General features: G+C 42.8%; 1 protein-coding gene across 1 annotated transcript in view; it reads left to right on the top strand.

Annotated features, from left to right (window-relative positions):
- The window catches only part of LOC147437931 (putative plastidic glucose transporter 2), a 29,481-nt gene extending 10,813 nt beyond the window's left edge, over window positions 1-18,668 (top strand). Inside the window, exons 8-13 of the mRNA XM_086486032.1 lie at window positions 16,843-16,987; window positions 17,119-17,265; window positions 17,352-17,425; window positions 17,493-17,581; window positions 17,681-17,795; window positions 17,873-18,668. Coding sequence (XP_086342158.1) covers window positions 16,843-16,987; window positions 17,119-17,265; window positions 17,352-17,425; window positions 17,493-17,581; window positions 17,681-17,795; window positions 17,873-18,121 — 819 coding nt within the window. The 3' untranslated portion in view covers window positions 18,122-18,668. The remainder of the gene's footprint in view (window positions 1-16,842; window positions 16,988-17,118; window positions 17,266-17,351; window positions 17,426-17,492; window positions 17,582-17,680; window positions 17,796-17,872) is intronic.
- Window positions 18,669-20,517: the final 1,849 nt, after the last annotated feature.

Genomic DNA, 20,517 nt, shown 5'->3' with positions numbered 1-20,517 from the left:
TGGTCTTCTTCCTCATCTCTTCATTGACACAAGAGGATGACCTGTCCTCCTTTGAACTCTTGGATGGTTTCCCATGCCTTCTAGACTTTTTTAGAAATTTGCTTTTCTTGCTTTTTCTCGGCTTCTTCCGCCTTTTCTCATCCTCATTGGAACTAGAGGACGACAAACTGTCAAGGCTCTCTGAAGACGAAGAAAAATCTGGGTCATCCTTGAAACGAGCATGCTTCTTGGATCTGCTTGCCACCTGAAAGTCGACTTCCGGCCCAGATAACTGCGGAAATCCCGCATCTTGAGTGAATCTCATCCATTGGGCCAGGTGTTTGGCAAATTTCGGGTCCTTGGAAGTCCTTGATCAATCTTTTCACACAGGTGTCAAGCACATGTTGACGATTGTACTCCGTTCTGGCAACCTTCCTACCGGAAATTTTCCCATGGCTGGCATTTTAGGGTACCCTCTCACTCTTGGGTTCTTTATGGCTTATGTCCGCCCCTTAAGACAGAGCGACGAAGACAGGAGCGCGTGTGATGCGCGATGGACTAAGTATGGGAGTGGCTAGTAAGTCTGGGACAGAGACACGAAGATTCTAATCAAATCCGATTGTTGTGTGTGCTCTTGGAGGACTGGTGTACTTTTAGAAAATCACACGTTACCATTGTTACAAGCTTGGACACTCCAAGACAGAAATCAATAGCAACACATGAACAAAAATTCCAAAATTATTGAACTTGACTAGAGAGAGAGAGTCAACATGGCACGACATAGTTTCGTGCCCAGACGTACTAGCCTCAAAGACTGGCGTCCCTTTCGGTATTTCTTTATTATCGATGGTCCTTTTCTCTCAGGCTCTGCGTCTAGATGTCGTGCAGAGAATAAGGCCCAAGGGTTCTTTTAAACTTACAAGGGATGTCCAAAAGCAGATCCCCGAAAAGCTTCAGTTCTAAAAGTACAGTAACCCAAAAGCAGCTACTCTCAAAATCTAGAGCTAGAAACTCCAAAAACAGTGAGCATAATTTGCAGAGATTCGTACAGCCTGCCACATGGCATCAATAGCGCAAAACGCGGAAAATCCGTATAGCAACTGCCACGTCAGTATCCGTAGAGTGGGCCATGTCAGCACGTGAGTGTGTTTTACGGAAATCATTCTCCGATTCCAAGCTTTGGGGCTTTAGGGTTTTAGGCGCCATGGCAGGTGCTTATAAGTTCTTTAAGGTTCAATTCTTCAGTTTCTTTGGTTCACACAGACATTTATCTTTCAATTGGTCATGTCACATCGTCACTTTGTGGAATTGTTACTTTCAAATTCATATCCTTTTCTTTCACATTTCAAGCAAACAATGCCCATGAACATCCCCACGAGAGTACATTCATAGAGCGTGCAGTTCAGAAAATCACACACTTAGTTCACATTGAATGTTATGAGCGCGTATAGAGCTAGAAGAGAGCAAGAGGAGGCGCTCACAATGTACAAGAACTTGGACTTGATGATAAGCTTAATATTGATCATAAAACTTAATACTTTATTAAGAGAGATAGATACAAGACTTGGATTACATGACTTGAGTACAAGACAAGGCTTGATTGCAAGGACAAGACTTGAACATAAGAACTAGAAGAGGGATTTCCTCATAGGAGCCTCACAACTCTTGTTGGCAAGACTGAGGGGCTTGTGGCCGTGCTTGAGGAGGTTACTTGAGGAGGTTAGGACTTTCTAGGCTCTTTTTGAGGAGGTTAGAATCTTCTAGAACCTTCTTGATCCTTCTAGTTCTTTTAGAACCTTCTTCAACTTTCTAGAGATTTCTAGAAACTTCTAGATTCTTCCGGAATCTTCTCCGTGCTTCTAGAAACTTCTAGAATCTCCTTGATACTTTTTAGAACCTTCTAGAATCTTCTAGATCCTTCTAGATTCTTCTAGAGCCTTCTAGTGATGATGTAGAATCTAGAGCCTTCTAGTGATGATGTAGGCAATGACATAGGCGATGACATCAACGATGATGCATGCGATGACACAAGCGATGATGCAGGCGATGACATAGACGATGATGCAGATGATGACACAAGCGATGACATTAACGATGATGTAGGTGATGTCATAAGCGATGATGCCGTCTTCTAGAGTCTTCAAAACTTTCTTCCAAGATCTTCCAAGACTTTCTAGAATCTCCTTAGTGATTTCCTATAGGAAACTCAAGACGACCGACTCTCAAGCTTCCATGACATTATCCCCTCCTCTAGCGACGAGTTCCACGAGGAGCAGTTTTGCTTCTTGGCATGGAAGCAAAGCTTGATGGATGGTTGTTGATGGTACTCATGAAGTTTGGACCAATGGAAAGACTCGAGTACTAAAACATGGAAGATTGCATAAATCCGCATAGACTGTGGAAACTGGAGAGGATATGTACTGGATTCACTTGACCAACTATCTTGAATGGTCCAAGTCTTTGATAATCTAGCTTTTGCAAAGGGTGAGATGAACGTAGAGCACGTGGAGAAGCCACACTCGATCCTTAATCTCGTATAGTGGATGTTGCATTTGATGTTTGTGCACACTAGCTTTATACGTGTGTTGATCTCTTCTAATATTTACTGTCAATTCTTTGTGAATGCTTTGTGGATGTGTGGCTAAATCTGTGGCAGTGCGATTCTTCACTCGATGATTCATGTGGACATCCATCATTAGGTGATGATGATAGTTGATTGTACATCGATGATACTGCTCTATGGCTTGATTCACCCCCTTTTGTTTGTCCATCACTTTGTGGATGATTGGATAAAGAGAGGTTAATCTTTACAACTTGAATCTTGAACAAGTCTTTCCAAAAGCTCAATAGAAACTCTAGTTCTTGATTTGAAACAGTGTCACCTGAAAGTCCATGATAGCGGTAAATATCCTCAAAGAAAAGCTTCCCCATTCCTTTCCCAATGAATGAAGAAGGGTGATAGCCTTGACGTAGCTTGCTAAGCTTGGTTTCAACAACTACTTCTTCAAAGCGTGTTGAGAGAAGTGCGCCAATGAGATTAATTTAAGAAGCACCATCGGAATAAAGCTTTGGTTGCATGCATATAAACAATGCCGCTTGTTGGAAGAAGCCTCTAAAATTCAATCCTATCCCATCATACTTTTCAGGTAAGCTGTCCTCAGGCTCCTTCCTTTGTTGTGGTGAACTAGCTGAAACCACGGGAAGATTTTTGATCTTATTGGCTTCTCGGATTGGTGATTGAGACTTGCACTACTGGACTTGGAAAGTGTGGGTTCTCTACTTGACCCCTTGGACTAGCCAAAATCATGGGTGGATTTTGGCATATAGTGGCTTTATGGAGTTCTTACACTGGGGGTTGAAGCTCTTGGGAATGGCATGGGGATTGAAGCTCTTGCACTACTAGACTTGGCAAGTGTGATTGCTCTTCTTTTTGTTGAGCATGTAGCTCCTGAATTTGTTGTTGCATCTTTTTCAAGGTGGATGCAATGCTTTCCAAAATACATTGTTGCATGGCTAGCTAGGTAAGCCATGATGGCAGTCTTGCCAAATTGTTATGAACGCGTATAGAGCTAGAAGAGAGCAAGAGGAGACGCGTATAGAGCTAGAAGAGAGCAAGAGGAGACTTGATGATAAGCTTAATATTGATTATAAGACTTAATACTTTATTAAGAGAGCTAGATACAAGACTAGGATTACATGACTTGAGTACAAGACAAGGCTCGATTGCAAGGACAAGACTTGAACATGAGAACTAGAAGAGGGATTTCCTCATAAGAGCCTCACAACTGGTGTTGGCAAGACTGAGGGGCTTGTGGCCCAAGACCCCTATTTATACTAGTGCTTGAGGAGGTTACCTGAGGAGGTTAGAATCTTCTAGAACCTTCTTGATCCTTCTAGTTCTTCTAGAACCTTCCGGATCCTTCTTCAACTTTCTAGAGCTTTCTAGAAACTTCTAGACTCTTCCGGAATCTTCTCCATGCTTCTAGAAACTTGTAGAATCTCCTTGATACTTTTTAGAACCTTCTAGATTCTTCTAGAGCCTTCTAGTGATGATGTAGGTGATGACACAGGCGATGACATAGGCGATGACATCAACGATGACACAAGCGATGATGCAGGCGATGACATAGGCGATGATGTAGATGATGACACAAGCGATGACATCAACGATGATGTAGGCGATTTCATAAGCTATGATGCCGTCTTCTAGAGTCTTCCAAAACTTTCTTCCAAGATCTTCCAAGACTTTCCAGAATCTCCTTAGTGATTTCCTATAGGAAACTCAAGAAGATTGACTCTCAAGCCTCCATGACACGTGTTTCAATCTTTCAATTCAACCATCGCATCTTGTCCAAAAGTCTTGATGCACCTAGATTATTGTGTAGCCATCTCATCCACTCACAACAGTATCTAGTCATCTCATCCAGATTAGAATCTTTATGTACTAGAATCTCATTCATTTTACGTTCACTTAGCCATCACATCCAGATCTCTTTGATCTCTAACAGATGTCTAGATGCACCAAGTTCAAATTATTCATCAGATAAAATATTGAATATTGCAAACATTTCATCTTTTCTTCTTTTCATATGTGTGTGTGCGAGTGGTATGTATTGTGTTTGGGAGCATATGTTAGTACTAGCTCTACACCCACTATTGGGCACTAACGATCTTAGTGGGGATGTCGTGGTATTTAGTTAATACTATGCATGATGGATTTGATGGTTATATTGTTGTGTGGTTGACTACCATGGGTCTATACCTTGCACTTTCCTTGAAGAGAGAATGTGGGCTTGTCCTAGGTTCCTCTAGATAAATTTTCAACACACATGAAAGAAATTTCCAATTCAAGGTACATATTTTCATAAAGTCATTCCGCAAAATACTCTCAGCCTCTCAATATCCCTAAAATCTCAAGAAGAAATCAATGACTTCATTTAATCTAGGCAATTTGTGACAAAGGAGTGGAGTGGCTCGCCTCTTGCGCAGTCCGCATAGCCTTCTGGAACTTTTGGAATAAACACTACTAATAATTTAAAATCCTCAAGATATAGCTCAAAACTAATGAGAATCTGTGAGGTTCTCTTCCCCCATCCACTTTGCATCAAGAGCCAAAAAGTGTGCCCTTGCCAAACTATCCGGTGGACCCTCGGGATCATTAGGGAAAATTTAGACTCTCAAAGGGGCCCTATAAGGAGGTTTCACTTTGCCTCTTTTGTTCAAAGTGGGCAACTTGGTGAAGTACATAAACGCTTTGTCAAAACCCTATCAATCAACATATCATTGGAAAGATCTTAGAAAGTAGGCTCTAAATCCCCAAACTCCAACAAATTTGGAGTTGATTTATAGAAGTTATGGCCTCCCATTGAAACTAAAATGTGAGGAGAGATTGCATTTATAAGACGAAGTTGTCACATCAAAAGATGAAATCTTCTAGAATATAAGGAATCTAATGGCACGCTATATATCAATTGATAGATCTCGATTAGTACATTCTAAATCCAAAAGGTCCAACAAGTTTTGATTCCATTTGTAAAAAAATTACCGTGCGTCTACTTTGGACAAGAGGGAGAAAATCAAAGTCCTTATAAGGCCCATTTGAGAGTCCCTAATGTTGTATTTTGCGAAGTGTAATAATAAAGAATAGTGTCACGTGACACATCCAACCCTATGTGCCCGTGGACAAGCTACAGCATGATCAGAGTTCAGTCAGTCCAGTCAGTCTAGATTAGAAGTGATCTGGCACTTTTGTGAGTCTATTCGTAGACCGTGCATGTCAGAGTCACTTAGTGTAGATGCATATCCTTTGGTTGCACACAGCATGATCATCAGTATTCCCATCAGAATCCATCAGATTCTTTTTGGGGAATTTTTCAGTGTATTTAGCCTATTTTACCTATTTTTGGCATTTTTCACTTATTAATTTAAGTGACTTTCCAACAAAAGTAGGTAGGGCAATTTTGCTAAGAAAATATATAAGCAAACCAAAGATAGCACTAAATGGCAGAAGAGGCAACAGGAGCTAAGCTCAGCAAGCAACTTCTCAACAGGACCTTGGCGGTTTCCCCCTCCAAGCAAGACCCCCATGCTAGCATTTTCTTCATCAGACATCTCTAGCGTTTTGATCCCAGCCTGGCGTTTTTGCGTCAGTCTTGTCATTGCCAGCAAGTTCCAGTGTCTAGCGTTGTTGGATCAATAAGGATTGCCAGCAGAAGACCTTCACTAGCATTTTGGAAATCCAGCAAGCTGGCGTTTTTGGAACACAATAGTCCAGCGTTTCTGGTCCCATCTTCAGCCCTTGCAGATCCAGCATATGAAGCGATTTGCAGCCCTAAAAGACCATCAAAGATTCAGCTCGGTAAGAACCTCAGTTTTCAGCCTCTAGGAACCTCTGTTTTCAGCCCTAAACCTGCAGATTTTCAGCGACAAAGACCCACAGAAAATAGTCCCAAAATCAGCGTTTTTGGCTTAGTCGCAAATTTCAGCCCATAGCGTTTTTGGAGAGCAGTAGAAAGATTGCAGATCTCAGTCCTAGTGTCGGCCTCGTCATCCCCGTCATAGTCATCAATATAGTCTAGACTTGCATCAGTCTCATCCATCACCATTGTACCAGATTGTGCAATCATAAGTAGACCACTCTCGCCGACGAGAGTGGGGCCTTGGGAGGAGGGTTTTACAACGTCTCTAGTGTCGTATCTCTCTTCTCTCTCTATCTCTCAGTCTCATACACTTGCATGCAGAGTGTCCATTTACTTTGTTTGTGATCATAGCATTCTCTCATTAAGAACGGAACGCTCTACCTTCCATAAGAACAAAAGAAACCTTAAGCACAGTTCGGAGCACTCATCTTGAGCAAAGCGCAAACATTCATTCCGCTTCACCCTACATTGGTATCAGAGCTTTGGCAATGTTCTGTATTACTCAAGGAAAGAACCACAAGAATCAGAAGAATTTTTTTTTGCTTGTTGTGGTCGCACGAACCCAAGTTCGCTTGGGCGTGCCGATTCCTAATCGTGTTTTTGAATAGTGACAGGAATCCGAGGAAAGAAGGGGTTGTCCAGCGCCTCCCCTTGTGTCTCTTTTCACTCATTGAGAGTGGACCGTGCACTTAGCGGCCAACCAATTGACGTGGAGGTGGGAAAAAGCAACCTTGGTGTGAGCGCAAGGCCGCTAAGGGGTGCGTCCGCAGAAAGGAGTAGAACTCGGGTGAAGAGAAGATCCTTCTCAAACGCGGTTTGCAAGCGAAAGAAAACCTCAAGAACCCAAGACCCTCAAGAACCCAAGTTCCTCGTGAACTCAAGAACTCAAGATCCCCAAGAACTAAGACCCCCAAGTTCCTCGTGAACTTAAGAACCCAAGACCACAAGAACCCACGACTTCTGTGGATGGTCATCACTCGAAGCGGAATGGATACTTCGCTTGGAGGTGATGAGCATGAGAGAGGCGAAGAAGAATTTTCCCCACCAGGATGTTTTTCCGACCCTCCCCCTTTCCCATCTACGTCAAGGATTGCGCTAACTCCTATGGAGGAGTTGGACCAAGAAAGAGAAGCAGACAGAAAGGCCTACGAAGAAGAAATGGCAGCCATAGATCGTGACTACGAAGAAGAAATGGCAGCCATAGATCGTGACTACGAAGAAGAAATGGCAGCCATAGAACGTAAGTACGACTTGGAAGAAAAAGAAAGTCAAGCTAAATTTGATCGCGAGAAGAAAGCAAGACAAGCAGAATTTGATCGCGAGACCAAAGCAAGAATGCAAAAGATGTTGCGACTCTTTTCTCAAATGCAAGCACAGATGCAAGAGATTCGGGAAAAGGAGACTCTCAGTCTCTTCTTCTCCCAAGCATGACACACGGGATTTGCATGATTATGAGAAGCATGATGAATTGAATGATAATGATGAGCATGATGATTTGCATGATCAAGATGTGATTTCTCACAAGCATGATGAGTTGCATGAAGATGATGTGATTGTTCACAAGGGTGATATGTTAGTGGATGCTTTTTCTAGCGAAGCTAACCTCGTTGTAGATTACATCAATCACGAAGAACCGATCTTGGCTTTCGAGTCGAGGTCCAAAGAACCCCCACAGGTTGATTTGATCCTTCAGGAAGAACCGATCTTGGCTCTCGAGCCTAGGTCCAAAGAACCTCACAGGAAGTATTATGTGTTCGCATGATTGATACGCACGCATTGTTCAAGTGTTTCATTCGTGGTCGTTTCCTATATTTTAATCAGCGTCTTTATGTGATCCCTTTTCTTGAAAAGTTTGCATTCAAGGAAGTCACATTCCGTGTCTCTTCCTTGGCATGACACATCATAGAAAGAGCACATGAAAGTATGAGTACCAAGCATGGGCATTTCCGTTGTGGATTGCCACAATTGATTGTTGTAGATCAGAAGAGAAAGATTCAATTTGATTGTTTGCGTGTATGTGGTGAACGGTTTAGCACTCCGTCTCATTGTTCATCTACATTGCATGCACAGTCTTTGAGGAAGACAAGATTTTTTCCACTCACTTTACATGGAATAGGTATATTCATGGTTTTGTGTTGGAAATGGTTTCAGGAATTTTCAGCCATGGAGATTCTTGAAGAAGAAAGAAGCATATGACTCTTGACGAAGTTGAAGTATTGAAGGAGCCACAGAAGACTTTGTGTCGCTTTCGGTGCGGCCCAAAGAAGCAAGCGTTGCAGACCTTTATGAAGTTCAAGTACTGCACGACCCACACATCAGACTGGGCCGGCGAAGAATCCCTTCCAAGATTCCGGATGCTATTGGCGATCTCCTTCGATGCCATACAATTCAGTACCAGTACCTCACTTTGAAAAGGAGGGGATGTCACGTGACACATCCAACCCTATGTGTCCGTGGACAAGCTACAGCATGATCAGGGTTCAGTCAGTCCAATCAGTCTAGATTAGAAGTGATTTGGCACTATTGTGAGTCTATTCGTAGACCGTGCATGGCCAGTCACTTAGTGTAGATGCATATCCTCTGGTTGTACACAACATGATCATCAGTATTCCCATCACAATCCATCAGATTCCTTTAGGGGAATTTTCTAGTGCATTTAACCTATTTTACCTATTTTTGGCATTTTTCACTTATTAATTTAAGTGACTTTCCAACAAAAGTAGGTAGGGCAATTTTGCTAAGAAAATATATAAGCAAACCAAAGCTAGCACTAAATGGCAGAAGAGGCAACAGGAGCTAAGCTCAACAGGAAACTTCTCAACAGGACCTTGGCGGTTTCCCCCTCCAAGCAAGACCCCCATGCTAGCGTTTTCTTCATCAGACATCTCTAGCGTTTTGATCCCAGCCTGGCGTTTGTGCATCAGCCTTGTCATCGCCAGCAAGTTCCAGTGTCTAGCCTTGTTGCATCAACAAGGATCGCCAGCATAAGAGCTTCACTAGCGTTTTGGAAATCCAGCAAGCTTGCGTTTTTGGAACACAACAATCCAGCGTTTTTGGTCCCATCTTCAGCCCTTGCAGATTTGGCATATGCAGCGATTTGCAGCCCTAAAAGACCATCAAGATTCAGCCCTCGAAGAGTAGTAGATTCAGCCCGGTAAGAACCTCAATTTTCAGCCCTAAACCTGCAGATTTTCAGCGACAAAGACCCACAGAAAACAACCCCAAAATCAGCGTTTTTGGCTTAGTCGCAGATTTTAGCCCATAGCGTTTTTGGACAGCAGTAGAAAGATTGCAGATTTCAACCCTAGTGTCGGCCTCGTCATTCCCGTAGTAGTCGTCAACATAGTCTAGACCTTGCATCAGTCTCATGCATCACCATTGTACCAGATTGTGCAATCATAAGTAGACCACTCTCGCCGACGAGAGTGGGGCCTTCGGAGGAGGGTTTTACAACGTCTCTGGTGTCGTATCTCTCTTCTCTCTCTATCTCTCAGTCTCATACACTTGTGCGCACAGTGTCCATTCACTTTGTTTGTGATCATAGCATTCTCTCATTAAGAACGGAAGGCTCTACCTTCGATAAGAACAAAAGGAACCTTGAGCACAGTTCGGAGCACTCATCTTGAGCAAAGCGCAACATTCATTTCACTGCACCTTACAAAAAGGGGCGCCTGTCTTTTGGGCCAATGCGGCTTGTCTCGAGATTCCACGGAGTCGTGTTGTCTGTCTCTCAATTATTCAAGTGTTAAAGTGCTGCCAAGTGTGTAGTTTGCAGCTATCCTTGCATTTCCGTTTGGACCGTCGCCTAAAGTGATTACGTGAAGTCTTTCCATGTCCTTGGAACATGAGGTTTGGTAGATAGAGAACTCCACCACTACAAAGCATTCTTGTCAAGGAGTTGCTCTCTAAGCATCCTCAAGGCAGTCTTTGGTTGTGGTAAACTACCTTGTAGATGCTTAGAGAGAGACTCTTGCAACTCGTTGACGAGAAACCTTGTATGTTCTTCAGACTCCATAATTGTAGGTTTGTGAGCAGGATTAGTTTGCTTGCTGGAGAAGAGACTGCTGAGCTCTGTTGCTATAGAACCTGAAGGCACCACGTGCCAATGGGAAAGATCAACTGGATCAAATTTTGGAACAACAAAGTTCTAAACACTTTAGATACTTCAACTCAAAGAAAGTACCGAACAATTGAGACGAGACACTAACGAGGTGGAGTTCCTTTTCAGAGATTGCTGACCCCCAAATAGGTACATGTGGCGGTATTCAGCTGTCCTTCATGAAGGTATCTTCAAAAAACTGCTTCTCTACCTACCCTATGCAACAGCAAAAAGAGAGCTTGCAACCCCTTTAATTGATGTCGTTAGCACAGATCACAGATCAAAACTTGCATGTAAAAGAGTTAAAGGACTGCTTCCACCTCCTCAAAGATCAACTAGTTAGTTGCTTTGTTTGCCGAGCGTTTTGACAGCCGAGATGAATTCCTTTTCTGGGGCGATTTTGAGAGCAATGCATAGGAGAGGAGTCTCAGTCTGAAATTGAAAATTTGACCACTTGTGTAGAAGTCATGGCAAGATAGATTGTGTTTATGTCAAAAAAGGTACTTTATTTGTTGATATTTTAGGCCCATGTGCAGCTTACTTTTTTCTTCTTTTGTATTGAAGATTTTATACGACTTTCGCTTTTAGTTTTGTTTCTCAAAACGAAGTGATGCCCCAAGTAGAGGGTAAATTCAGAAATAGGGAGAAAAGAAATAATGATGCCCTCTAATTTGTACATAGCATGTGTGTTGGGGTATAAAGCCCAATGTGGTCGCCCAGGTAAGTGGGCGGGCCGCCAGGTATGTACACATATTCTTTTGTAAAAACCTAATAAGAACTCACTATGCTCTACACATTACAGTAGAGCGAGTTCACCATATCGTCGTGCTCTTCTTCTCGCACTCTCTCTCGCGTCGCACTTTCGCTCGTACTCCTTTAACTGGTATCAGAGCTCAGATCGAGGCTCGGGGCATCACTGCAGGAGGCTAGAGTCACCAGCTCAGATTGGAGTGAAATTCAACAGGCAAAGACACGGCCCCAAATCTTGTGGGAGAGCTCGTAGGGCTTGGTGTGCTCAGAAATTCATTCTGAGGTCATCTCGGTTACCGTTCGGCTTTGACAAAGTTCTGTGTAGGCCATTTTCGACTACGTGGTCTTAGCGGGTGCAGATCCGACTCTGCAAATTTGGGGTTTTCGGCCTACGACTGCAGGTGCTGAGAATATCGACACTCCTAGAGTGTTGATTTGTGGTTGTCTACACATCGAAGGACGGCTCACAGTTCTTGGAGGCGTCACATACGACACGGGCGCATCTACACACAGACTGTAGGCGACATCTACTAGTTCATCAGGTAGCTTGTGTTTGCTGCTTTATATTTCAGATTTCATCCTGACATTGCAGGTACTTCCACATGGGATGTATTGTCAGAGATGATATATGTTTGTTGAGGGTTTGCTGGCTGTGAGTCACGCAGCAAACAACCGCCGCAGCGGTTACAGCATACAGTGGGAAATTTGTGGATGTATGACTTTGTGGGATGTCTATGTACTGTCAGATTTACTGCAGCCTTTGTTGAGGGTCGAGTGAGGTTCTATTGAGCTGGGGGATTCTCGAATGTTGAGATCCTTTCGGTGATACAGGTCTTGGAGCGATCCCTCGAGCACCCTTAGATAGGCAACCAGGATGTATTGACTGTGAGTTAGACAGTTGGGATTGCATCTTTGCTTTACTGCCGTTGAGGCATAGTCGCAGTCTATGCTTACAGGACAGTGACAGGACAGTCAGAGACAGTACAGGTGCAGGACAGGTTTACCCACAGCTTACAGTGTTAGAGAGACAGTGGTTTTTTTAGTTGTTTTTTGGTCTGTTTTTAGTACACCAGAGCCATTTTACAAAGGAGACTCTGCCAAAATTTCTGCAGAATCTGAAGCTTTCTTGGTTCATTTGACAAGTTGATATTGGTTCAGAGGTCAGTTTACAGGGGAAACTTTGCCGAATTTTTCCAAGGAAAGTAAACTACTGTGAAGCGTAGCTATGGCTGGATCACAGGACAGTGCTCTTTACAATATCAAGAAGCTGGATGGAACCAATTTCCCATTGTGGAAGCAGCAGATTTGGCACGTGTTGGTACAAAAGAAGTAGATAAAACCTATAAAGCTCAAGGGGAGAAAACCAGAAGATATGGGCGAAGATGAATGGAGTGAAATGGATGAATTGGCACTTTTTATCATTATGTTGACTTTGGCAGAAAGCGTTTACTTCAATGTAGCAGACGAGATGTCGGCTTATCAAGCATGGTTAAAGCTGAGTGATCTTTATGAGAAGCAGAGTGTAGCTTCACAGGTATACTGGCTTAAGAAGCTTGTTGACTTGAAGATGAAAGAAGGGACACCTATGTCCAATCATCTAAATGAATTCAACACAATCTATAGTCAGTTGTCAGCTCAAGGTGTCAAGTTTGATGAATCTGTTAGAGCTATGTTCCTGTTGATCACATTGCCGGAAAGTTGGGACACTTTTCGCACAGCTTTGAGTAATTCTGCACCTCCAGATGGTTTGAACATAGCAGGTGTAGAAGGAAGTCTGCTTACTGAAGAAACCAATAGAAAGACAATGGACAAAGGCAAAGGAACAGCCTTAGTTGTCAGGGGAAGGACCAAAGAAAAGTACAAAGGTGGAAAGAGGAATCAGTCTCGTAGCAAGTCCCGCAGTGCTAAAGGCAAGAGTGACATAGAATGCTACCATTGTGGCAAGAAGGGTCACATGAAAAGAGACTGCAGAGAATGGAAAGCAGAAAAAGGCAAAGAGAAAGTTGAAGACCATGGTGAGAAGAACAAGTCCTCAGTGAAGATTCAAGAAATAAATGTGACAAACACTGTTGCAGAAGATGACAGTCTAGTGTCAGGAGACATCTACTTCTTGAAGAATACAATGGACTCAGCTCTTCTTACAGCATCTGATGGAAATGCACTGAGTGATTGGATTATAGACTCAGGGGCATCACTTCATGTGTCTCCAAACAAGGAGTGGTTTACTTCTTATGTGACCACTAAAGATCATGTTCGGCTAGGCAATGGGCAGACATGTGAGATCTTAGGTGTTGGAGATGTTCAATTGAAGTTTCAGAATGGCTCTTCTTTCACGCTGAAGAATGTGAGACATGTTCCCGCAATTACAAAGAGCTTGACCAGCACAGGTTTACTTGATGATGCTGGCTACGTCACCACTTTTGGACAAAACATGTAGAAGATATCCAAGGGTTCTATGACAGTAGCACATGGAGTAAAGTCTGGAGGACTTTACATGATTTATTTATCAAATGTCTCTAAAAATGTAATCAATGTAACCGAGCAGTCGAACGTTTCTTTGTGGCATAGCCGGTTAGGACATATGTCCAAGAAGGGAATGGAAATCTTGTCTCGTTCTGGTTATTTTCCTGGCTTTTCATTTAATGATTTTGAATTCTGTGAACATTGTTTGTATGGTAAGCAAAAACAGCAGCCACATAAGCATAGAAGCAGTAGAAGAGATACACAGTTGGCACTTGTTCATAGTGATTTGTGTGGACCTATGCCTAACCTATCTCTAGGGGGAGCTTCTTACTTTATGACATTTATAGATGATTACTCGAGGAAAGTATGGGTTTACTTTCTCAAGCACAAGGATGAAGCGTTTAGTGTTTTCAAAACGTTTGTGACACTTGTGGAGAATCAGAGTGGCAAGAAGCTTAAATGCTTACGCACTGACAATGGTGGAGAGTATGTTTCAAAGGCCTTTCAGGACTTTTGTGAGTCAAAAGGTATAAAACGTGAACTTACTGCTCCTTACAATCCTCCTCAAAATGGTGTTGCTGAGAGGATGAATAGGACCATACAAGAGAAGGTCAGAAGTATGTTGTCTAATGCACAGCTGCCAAATGGGTTTTGGGCTGAAGCTGTATCAATAGCTGTTCATCTTGTAAATAGATCTCCTAGCAAGGTTTTGCAGAAGGATTCAGTGCCAGAGATGGTATGGTCAGGCAAAATGCCCTCATACAAGCATCTCAGAGTCTTTGGCTGTGAGACATATACTCACGTTCCAAAGGAATTTAGGAACAAACTTGAGCCAAAGAGTAGAAAGTGCATCTTTCTAGGCTATGGTAATTCTGGTGAGATGGGGTACAGACTTTGGGATCCCGAATCCAGAAAGGTTGTCCGCAGCAATGATGTTCACTTTAATGAATCCAAATATCATTCTAAACCAGAGAGGGTTGAGGAGATTAGAAGAGTTGTCTTCCAAGAAGATGGACCTGCACGTGCAAGACAAAATGTCAGGGCTCAAGAGGAGCAAGGACAGGATAGAGTGGAACCACAGGTTGTGGCTGAGCCTGAGCCACCTATTGTGCGTAGATCTGGACGTGTCACGCGACCTCCTGATAGGTTTGTTCCATCTATGAACTATGTCATGTTGATTGATTGCAATGAACCTTCATGTTACAAGGAAGCAGTGCAAATGAAGGACTTCGGGAATTGGCAATTGGCCATGCAGTCAGAGATGACAGCTCTGCATAAAAACAAGACATGGAAGCTAGTTAAATTACCACAGGGCAAAAAGGCTCTACCTTGTAAATGGGTTTACAGGTATAAGATCACCGCTCATGATAGTCAGCCAAAGTACAAAGCAAGGCTTGTTGCCAAGGGCTTTAAGCAAGAACAAGGTATTGACTTTGATGAAGTCTTCTCTCCGGTGGTCAAGATGACTACATTGAGATGCTTTCTTGCATTGGTTGCCATATTAGATTTGGTGTTGCACCAAATGGATGTCAAGACAGCGTTCTTGCATGGTGATTTAGATGTGGAAATTTACATGCAGCAACTAGAAGGGTTTGTTGAGAAAGGCAAGGAAGATTGGGTATGCCAGTTGTTAAAGAGTCTTTATGGCTTAAAACAATCACCGAGGGCATGGTACCATAAATTCCACAAGTTTATGCTTTCTCAAGGCTACAAACGTAGTGAGTTCGATCACTGTCTATATACAAAGAAGGCTAAGGATGGTAGTTGGCTGATCCTTATTTTGTATGTGGATGACATGTTGATTGCTTGCAAGCATTTGGAAGAAATTTCAGCTTTGAAGTCAAAGATGGCAAAATCGTTTGACATGAAAGACATGGGTGAGGCAAGTCATATACTTGGTATGCGCATTGAGAGAGACAGATCAAATAAGTTGATTTGGTTATCTCAAACAGAGTATATTGACAAGGTTTTGCAACGTTTCAATATGGAGAAGGGAAAGGCACTGAGTGTTCCATTGCCACCATATGTGAAACTTAGCAAACAAGATTGTCCTGTGTCTGAAAAAGAACAGGCTGAAATGGATAAGATTCCATATGCGTCTGCAGTGGGTAGTTTGATGTATGCAATGATTGCTACTCGCCTAGACATTGCATTTGCAGTGGGAGTAGTAAGTCGATACTTGTCAAACCCAAGCAAGAAACATTGGGAGGCAGTGAAAGGAATATTGAGATACCTGAAAGCTACAAAGAGTATGTGTATATGCTATGGGAGTCGGGAGCTAAGTGTAAAGGGTTTTCCAGACTCAGATTATGCAGGTGACTTAGACAACCGAAGGTCTACGTCAGGGTATGTCTTTACATTGGCTGGTGGAGCAGTATCATGGCGTTCTAGATTACAAGATTGTGTTACTCAGTCTACTACAGAGGCTGAATATGTTGCAGCATCAGAGGCATGCAAAGAATCAATTTGGCTTAATCGACTAGTAACAGATTTGGGAATCAAAGAAGAGATGCCTGTGTTATATTGTGATAGTCAAAGTGCTATACAATTGGCTCGCAATCCAGTTTATCACTCAAAGACAAAGCATGTGGATGTGGAGTATCATTTCATCAGGGAAATGCTCGAGGATAAGCAACTTCAGCTTGTCAAAGTTCACACCACAGAAAATCCTGCTGATCTACTTACAAAAGGACTTCCCTCAGAGAGCTTTGCGTATTTTCGCAAGCAGTTAGGTGTAGGGTAGTACATCACTTCTCTACATCTCTTGTATATTAGCTTCTCTCACACTTAAAGTACCACATTGGACTTTAAGTGGGAGGTTGTTGGGGTATAAAGCCCAATGTGGTCGCCCAGGTAAGTGGGCGGGCCGCCAGGTATGTACACATATTCTTTTGTAAAAACCTAATAAGAACTCACTATGCTCTACACATTACAGTAGAGCGAGTTCACCATATCGTCGTGCTCTTCTTCTCGCACTCTCTCTCGCGTCGCACTTCCGCTCGTACTCCTTCAATGTGTATGCTTGTGTATTGCTAGATGAAGAGGAGTGTCTTCATTATCCACACATCATGATCAATCAATTTGCTAAACTGGTTTTGCATCTGCTAATACCTTAAATGTGTTGCATGCCAGCAATCTAGATGGGATGAGGCAGAAATTGCAATGGAAAAGCTGTGGGGCACTACAAATTTCAAAGCAGACTTTGCTGATCTAGGCCAAGGAGAAAAGACTGAGACAGCCACATATGCTGATCTATGTAACAAAGAGATTGTTAAAGGTGATCCAATATACCCTACTCACTACAGCATGCTTGGTGGCTTACTTGTTGAGGATTATGTTCAACCTTGATTAGGAAGCTCATCTCTTTTCAGAATTCATCTGACAGATTTGTGTTTGGTTTGTCTGTAGTCATTCTTAAAGGAGCTGCCATCTTTGTATTTCAACAGTTTGCAGGAATCAATGCTATTGTCTATTTCTCATCAACTATCTTCAGAAACGCGGGAGTCGCATCAAGTCTAGCTGCAAGTGTCTGTGTAGGCTTTGTTAATCTCGTTGGTAATGGATTTTGGCTTTTTTAGTCCTCTTCAAAGGCATACTGGGCAAGATTTTGACATAATTAGGTGTCTGGTATGGCCATGCAGTTTCTTGTATCACGACATACCTCATTGACAGGTGGGGAAGAAAAACTCTGCTCATGTGGAGTTTCTTGGGCATGGTAAGCATATGAATATTTTAACGTGGGTTTGCAATTGTAGAGATGTAACTCAATGGTGATTGTGCAGTCATTGGGTATGGCAATCCAATCTTGTGCAGTGCTGCTCCCAATCGCCAACAATGCTAAGAGCTATGTTCTGCTGTTTGGAACACTGTTGTAAGTTGGGCATATCATTGTGTCATGGCATGTGGCGTGATTAAAAGTAAACCATTGCTCTTATGTTAATGGTCTCTCTATATTCCAATTCTGCCGCAGCTACATGCTGATGTTTGCGATTGGTGCGGGACCGGTTCCTATGGCTTTGTTGCCAGAAATGTTTCCCAATCTCATTCGTGCCAAAGCCATGGCCATTTGTTTGAGTGTTCTTTGGGTAAGAGCATAGTGGCAGTTTGTTATGGGTTTGAATGGTTCACATCACCTATGCTTTTATGATGCTGAACTGTGCAGATTACCAGCGGCTTAATCGGAATGTTGTACCTGCCAATCCTTGAACTATATGGTGACTTGTTTCTATTCACATTCTTCGCCATTGTGAGACTTTCTGGCATGATTTTTGTTAGAATATGCATTGTCGAGATGAGGGGCAGGTCGCTGGAGGAGATTGAGGATTCCTTATTTCCTGATGATCAGAAGCCAGCTACTCCCAAAAGAATGGGTATGCTAGTTTCGGGAGGTGGCTACGGAATGAAAAGGTGATCTGTGCAGTAATTGAAGAGGCCCACCATTGAAGCTACTCTCCCTTTGCAATGCCTGGCTATTCAGTACATTGAAGCAAGTCTTAGTGAAGAAGGGAGATAGGCATCAAAGCAGGTTTTTTTTTAGTTTTTTTAAAGAGTGGAAATGAAATTGAGAAAGCAATCAAAAAGGTCATTGATCCCACAGGTTAGGGGTGGGATATCAAAGGAGGTTATTACGTTTCTTTCTAGAACAAGTCTTCTTGAAGAGGGGAGATAGCCTCATCCAGAGGAGTCACATGAAAGGCAACAAAAATCCCAGTATGTCATTTGTATGGTAGACAAAAAAATTGCTCGTCCACTCAGACAATCAAACTTTTGTGAAGTTGGTTCATTGAAGTGCAATAGGCTGGCTTACTCAACCAGAACAAGATGTTTTTATACATCGTATAAAAATAATCCTCCAACAATAATTCATTTAAAAAGTACGTCCGCCCACCAAGCCAAGGCCCTCAATATATGTAAAACATGAAAAATGGACCGGCAATGGGAGATTTTTCCATGCTATGTGGAATTGTTATCCTCAGATTTGAGTGTTCATTGAAAATTTGGATACAGGCACTTGACTTTGCATGTGAAACATTGCAAACTTCTTTAGTTTTTAGTTTGGAAACGGTCCTTTCATTTAAGAGCATCATATGGGTCCTATTCGTGTTTTGGCCTACCCCAAAGGGGTAAGGTTTTGGTGATGCCTACCCTTTTTCCTAATGAAAAAACTGAGGCTATTTTAAAAATAGAATTGTTAATTTTTTGAGATAAAACTATTTTCTAATTGATGCATGAAAATAGTGGTGATTTATTCCATTGATAGGATGGGATAGGAATCCTAAGAAATAGTTTTATTTTTTGAGATAAACAATTTTTGATTGGTGCATGAAGATAGTACCCTCCCACAGCTCGAGGGGAGATCACCTCTCTGGCCTTCTTCTCTATAACCTCCGCCAATGTTGTCAACTTTGCGTTCTCTACTGCGAGTCATCAACGGACGTCGGACGAGAGTTTCATTTACGTTGTCCCTTTGAGTCAATGTTGAAGTGAGCATTGATTGCACGCTAATTCAGAGAACTGACAGGAGTGCTTGGTAATGCTTGCAGTATAGCTTCTCACAAAGCCAAGGAACGTCCATTTAATACAGGTTCACCTCTTCAGCTTCCGTTTATTGATCTGTTGCCTCAACAACCACCACCAGACCGGAAATCCTATAAAGACTACCTTCCGAACATCTACACCTCTTCAGCTTCTATTCTACTGCTGAGCTCCCATCCGCTGTGCTGCTTTGCTTTGCTCTAGACATAACATTTCTTTGCATGTCTGCAACAAAGTGGAGATCCAAGCTGAAGCTGGAATCTTGCGCAGGCGAGCAAAGTTCGCAATAGATATCAGAGTCACGTCTATCTACACCTATACCTCTACCGCAAAGAGAGTTGGGGGCCAGTACATGGCAGCAGCTGTGAGCCGAAGGCTAAATGCCACCCTCAATCATTAGGGCGGAGGCTGGGGGTCCGGGGGATGGCACTGGCGCCACTGGGGCAGGCAGGTGCAAAGGGCGGGATGCGGGCTCGTGCAGGGCACACAAGTGCATGAGCTCTCTCTCTCTCTCTCTCTCTCTCTCTGCTGGGGTATAGCAGGCGTGCAATTCTGCAGTGTCCGTTGCAGCGGGGTCAGGAGTTGGGGGCGGAAGGAGTTGGGGCACCTGACGTGGAAAAGTGGAAGGGGGGAGGAATATGATCTTAGGAAGTAATAGGTTTTTATTTAAGTGAGCCAGTATAGTGTTCTAGAGGTTGAAGGATGCAAAAGACCAAGTGTGATCTCAATTTACTTCAAATATCTTCAGATATTGTCAATTTACCTTTAAAAACTTTTCTACACGTAGGTTTTCCAAGTTTACACAAAAACATTTATTTCCAGCACTTAAGACGAGACTGAAGACCTGGGGGCGAGCAATGGGAGGACAAAGAGATGATACGGTAGGAGCGGGAGAGGTGTGTGTGCGCGCGCGAGAGAGAGAGAGAGAGAGAGAGAGAGAGAGAGAGAGTTGTATTACAAGAGCGTCGTAGAATCACCATGCATTAGAGTGGTATGATCTCCGCTTTTGGTTCTGAGTCACCTTCAATTGATCTCTCTCTCTCTCTCTCTCTCTCTCTCTCTCTCTCTTAGCGCACAATGCCTAGCATGCACAAGGCAGCTATATTGGGAGCTTAATAAGAAGATCGCTCTATCCAGTGGGGGGATGCTTAGGAAAAAAGAAATCAATTGCGCTAAACATAGTATATTTACTAAACTACAAGAAAATTCTTGATAATCTTCTTGTCCATCTTTGAATGGCTTTTCTTTTGTTGTTGCCATAGGCAACACCAT

The sequence above is a fragment of the Adiantum capillus-veneris genome, chromosome 17 (genome assembly GCF_014529385.1).
Source record: "Adiantum capillus-veneris isolate H3 chromosome 17, ASM1452938v2, whole genome shotgun sequence".
In the NCBI taxonomy this organism is placed as follows: domain Eukaryota; kingdom Viridiplantae; phylum Streptophyta; class Polypodiopsida; order Polypodiales; family Pteridaceae; genus Adiantum; species Adiantum capillus-veneris.
The sequence above is the reverse complement of the archived record's forward strand: the minus strand, read 5'-3'. Positions and strand labels throughout refer to the sequence as shown.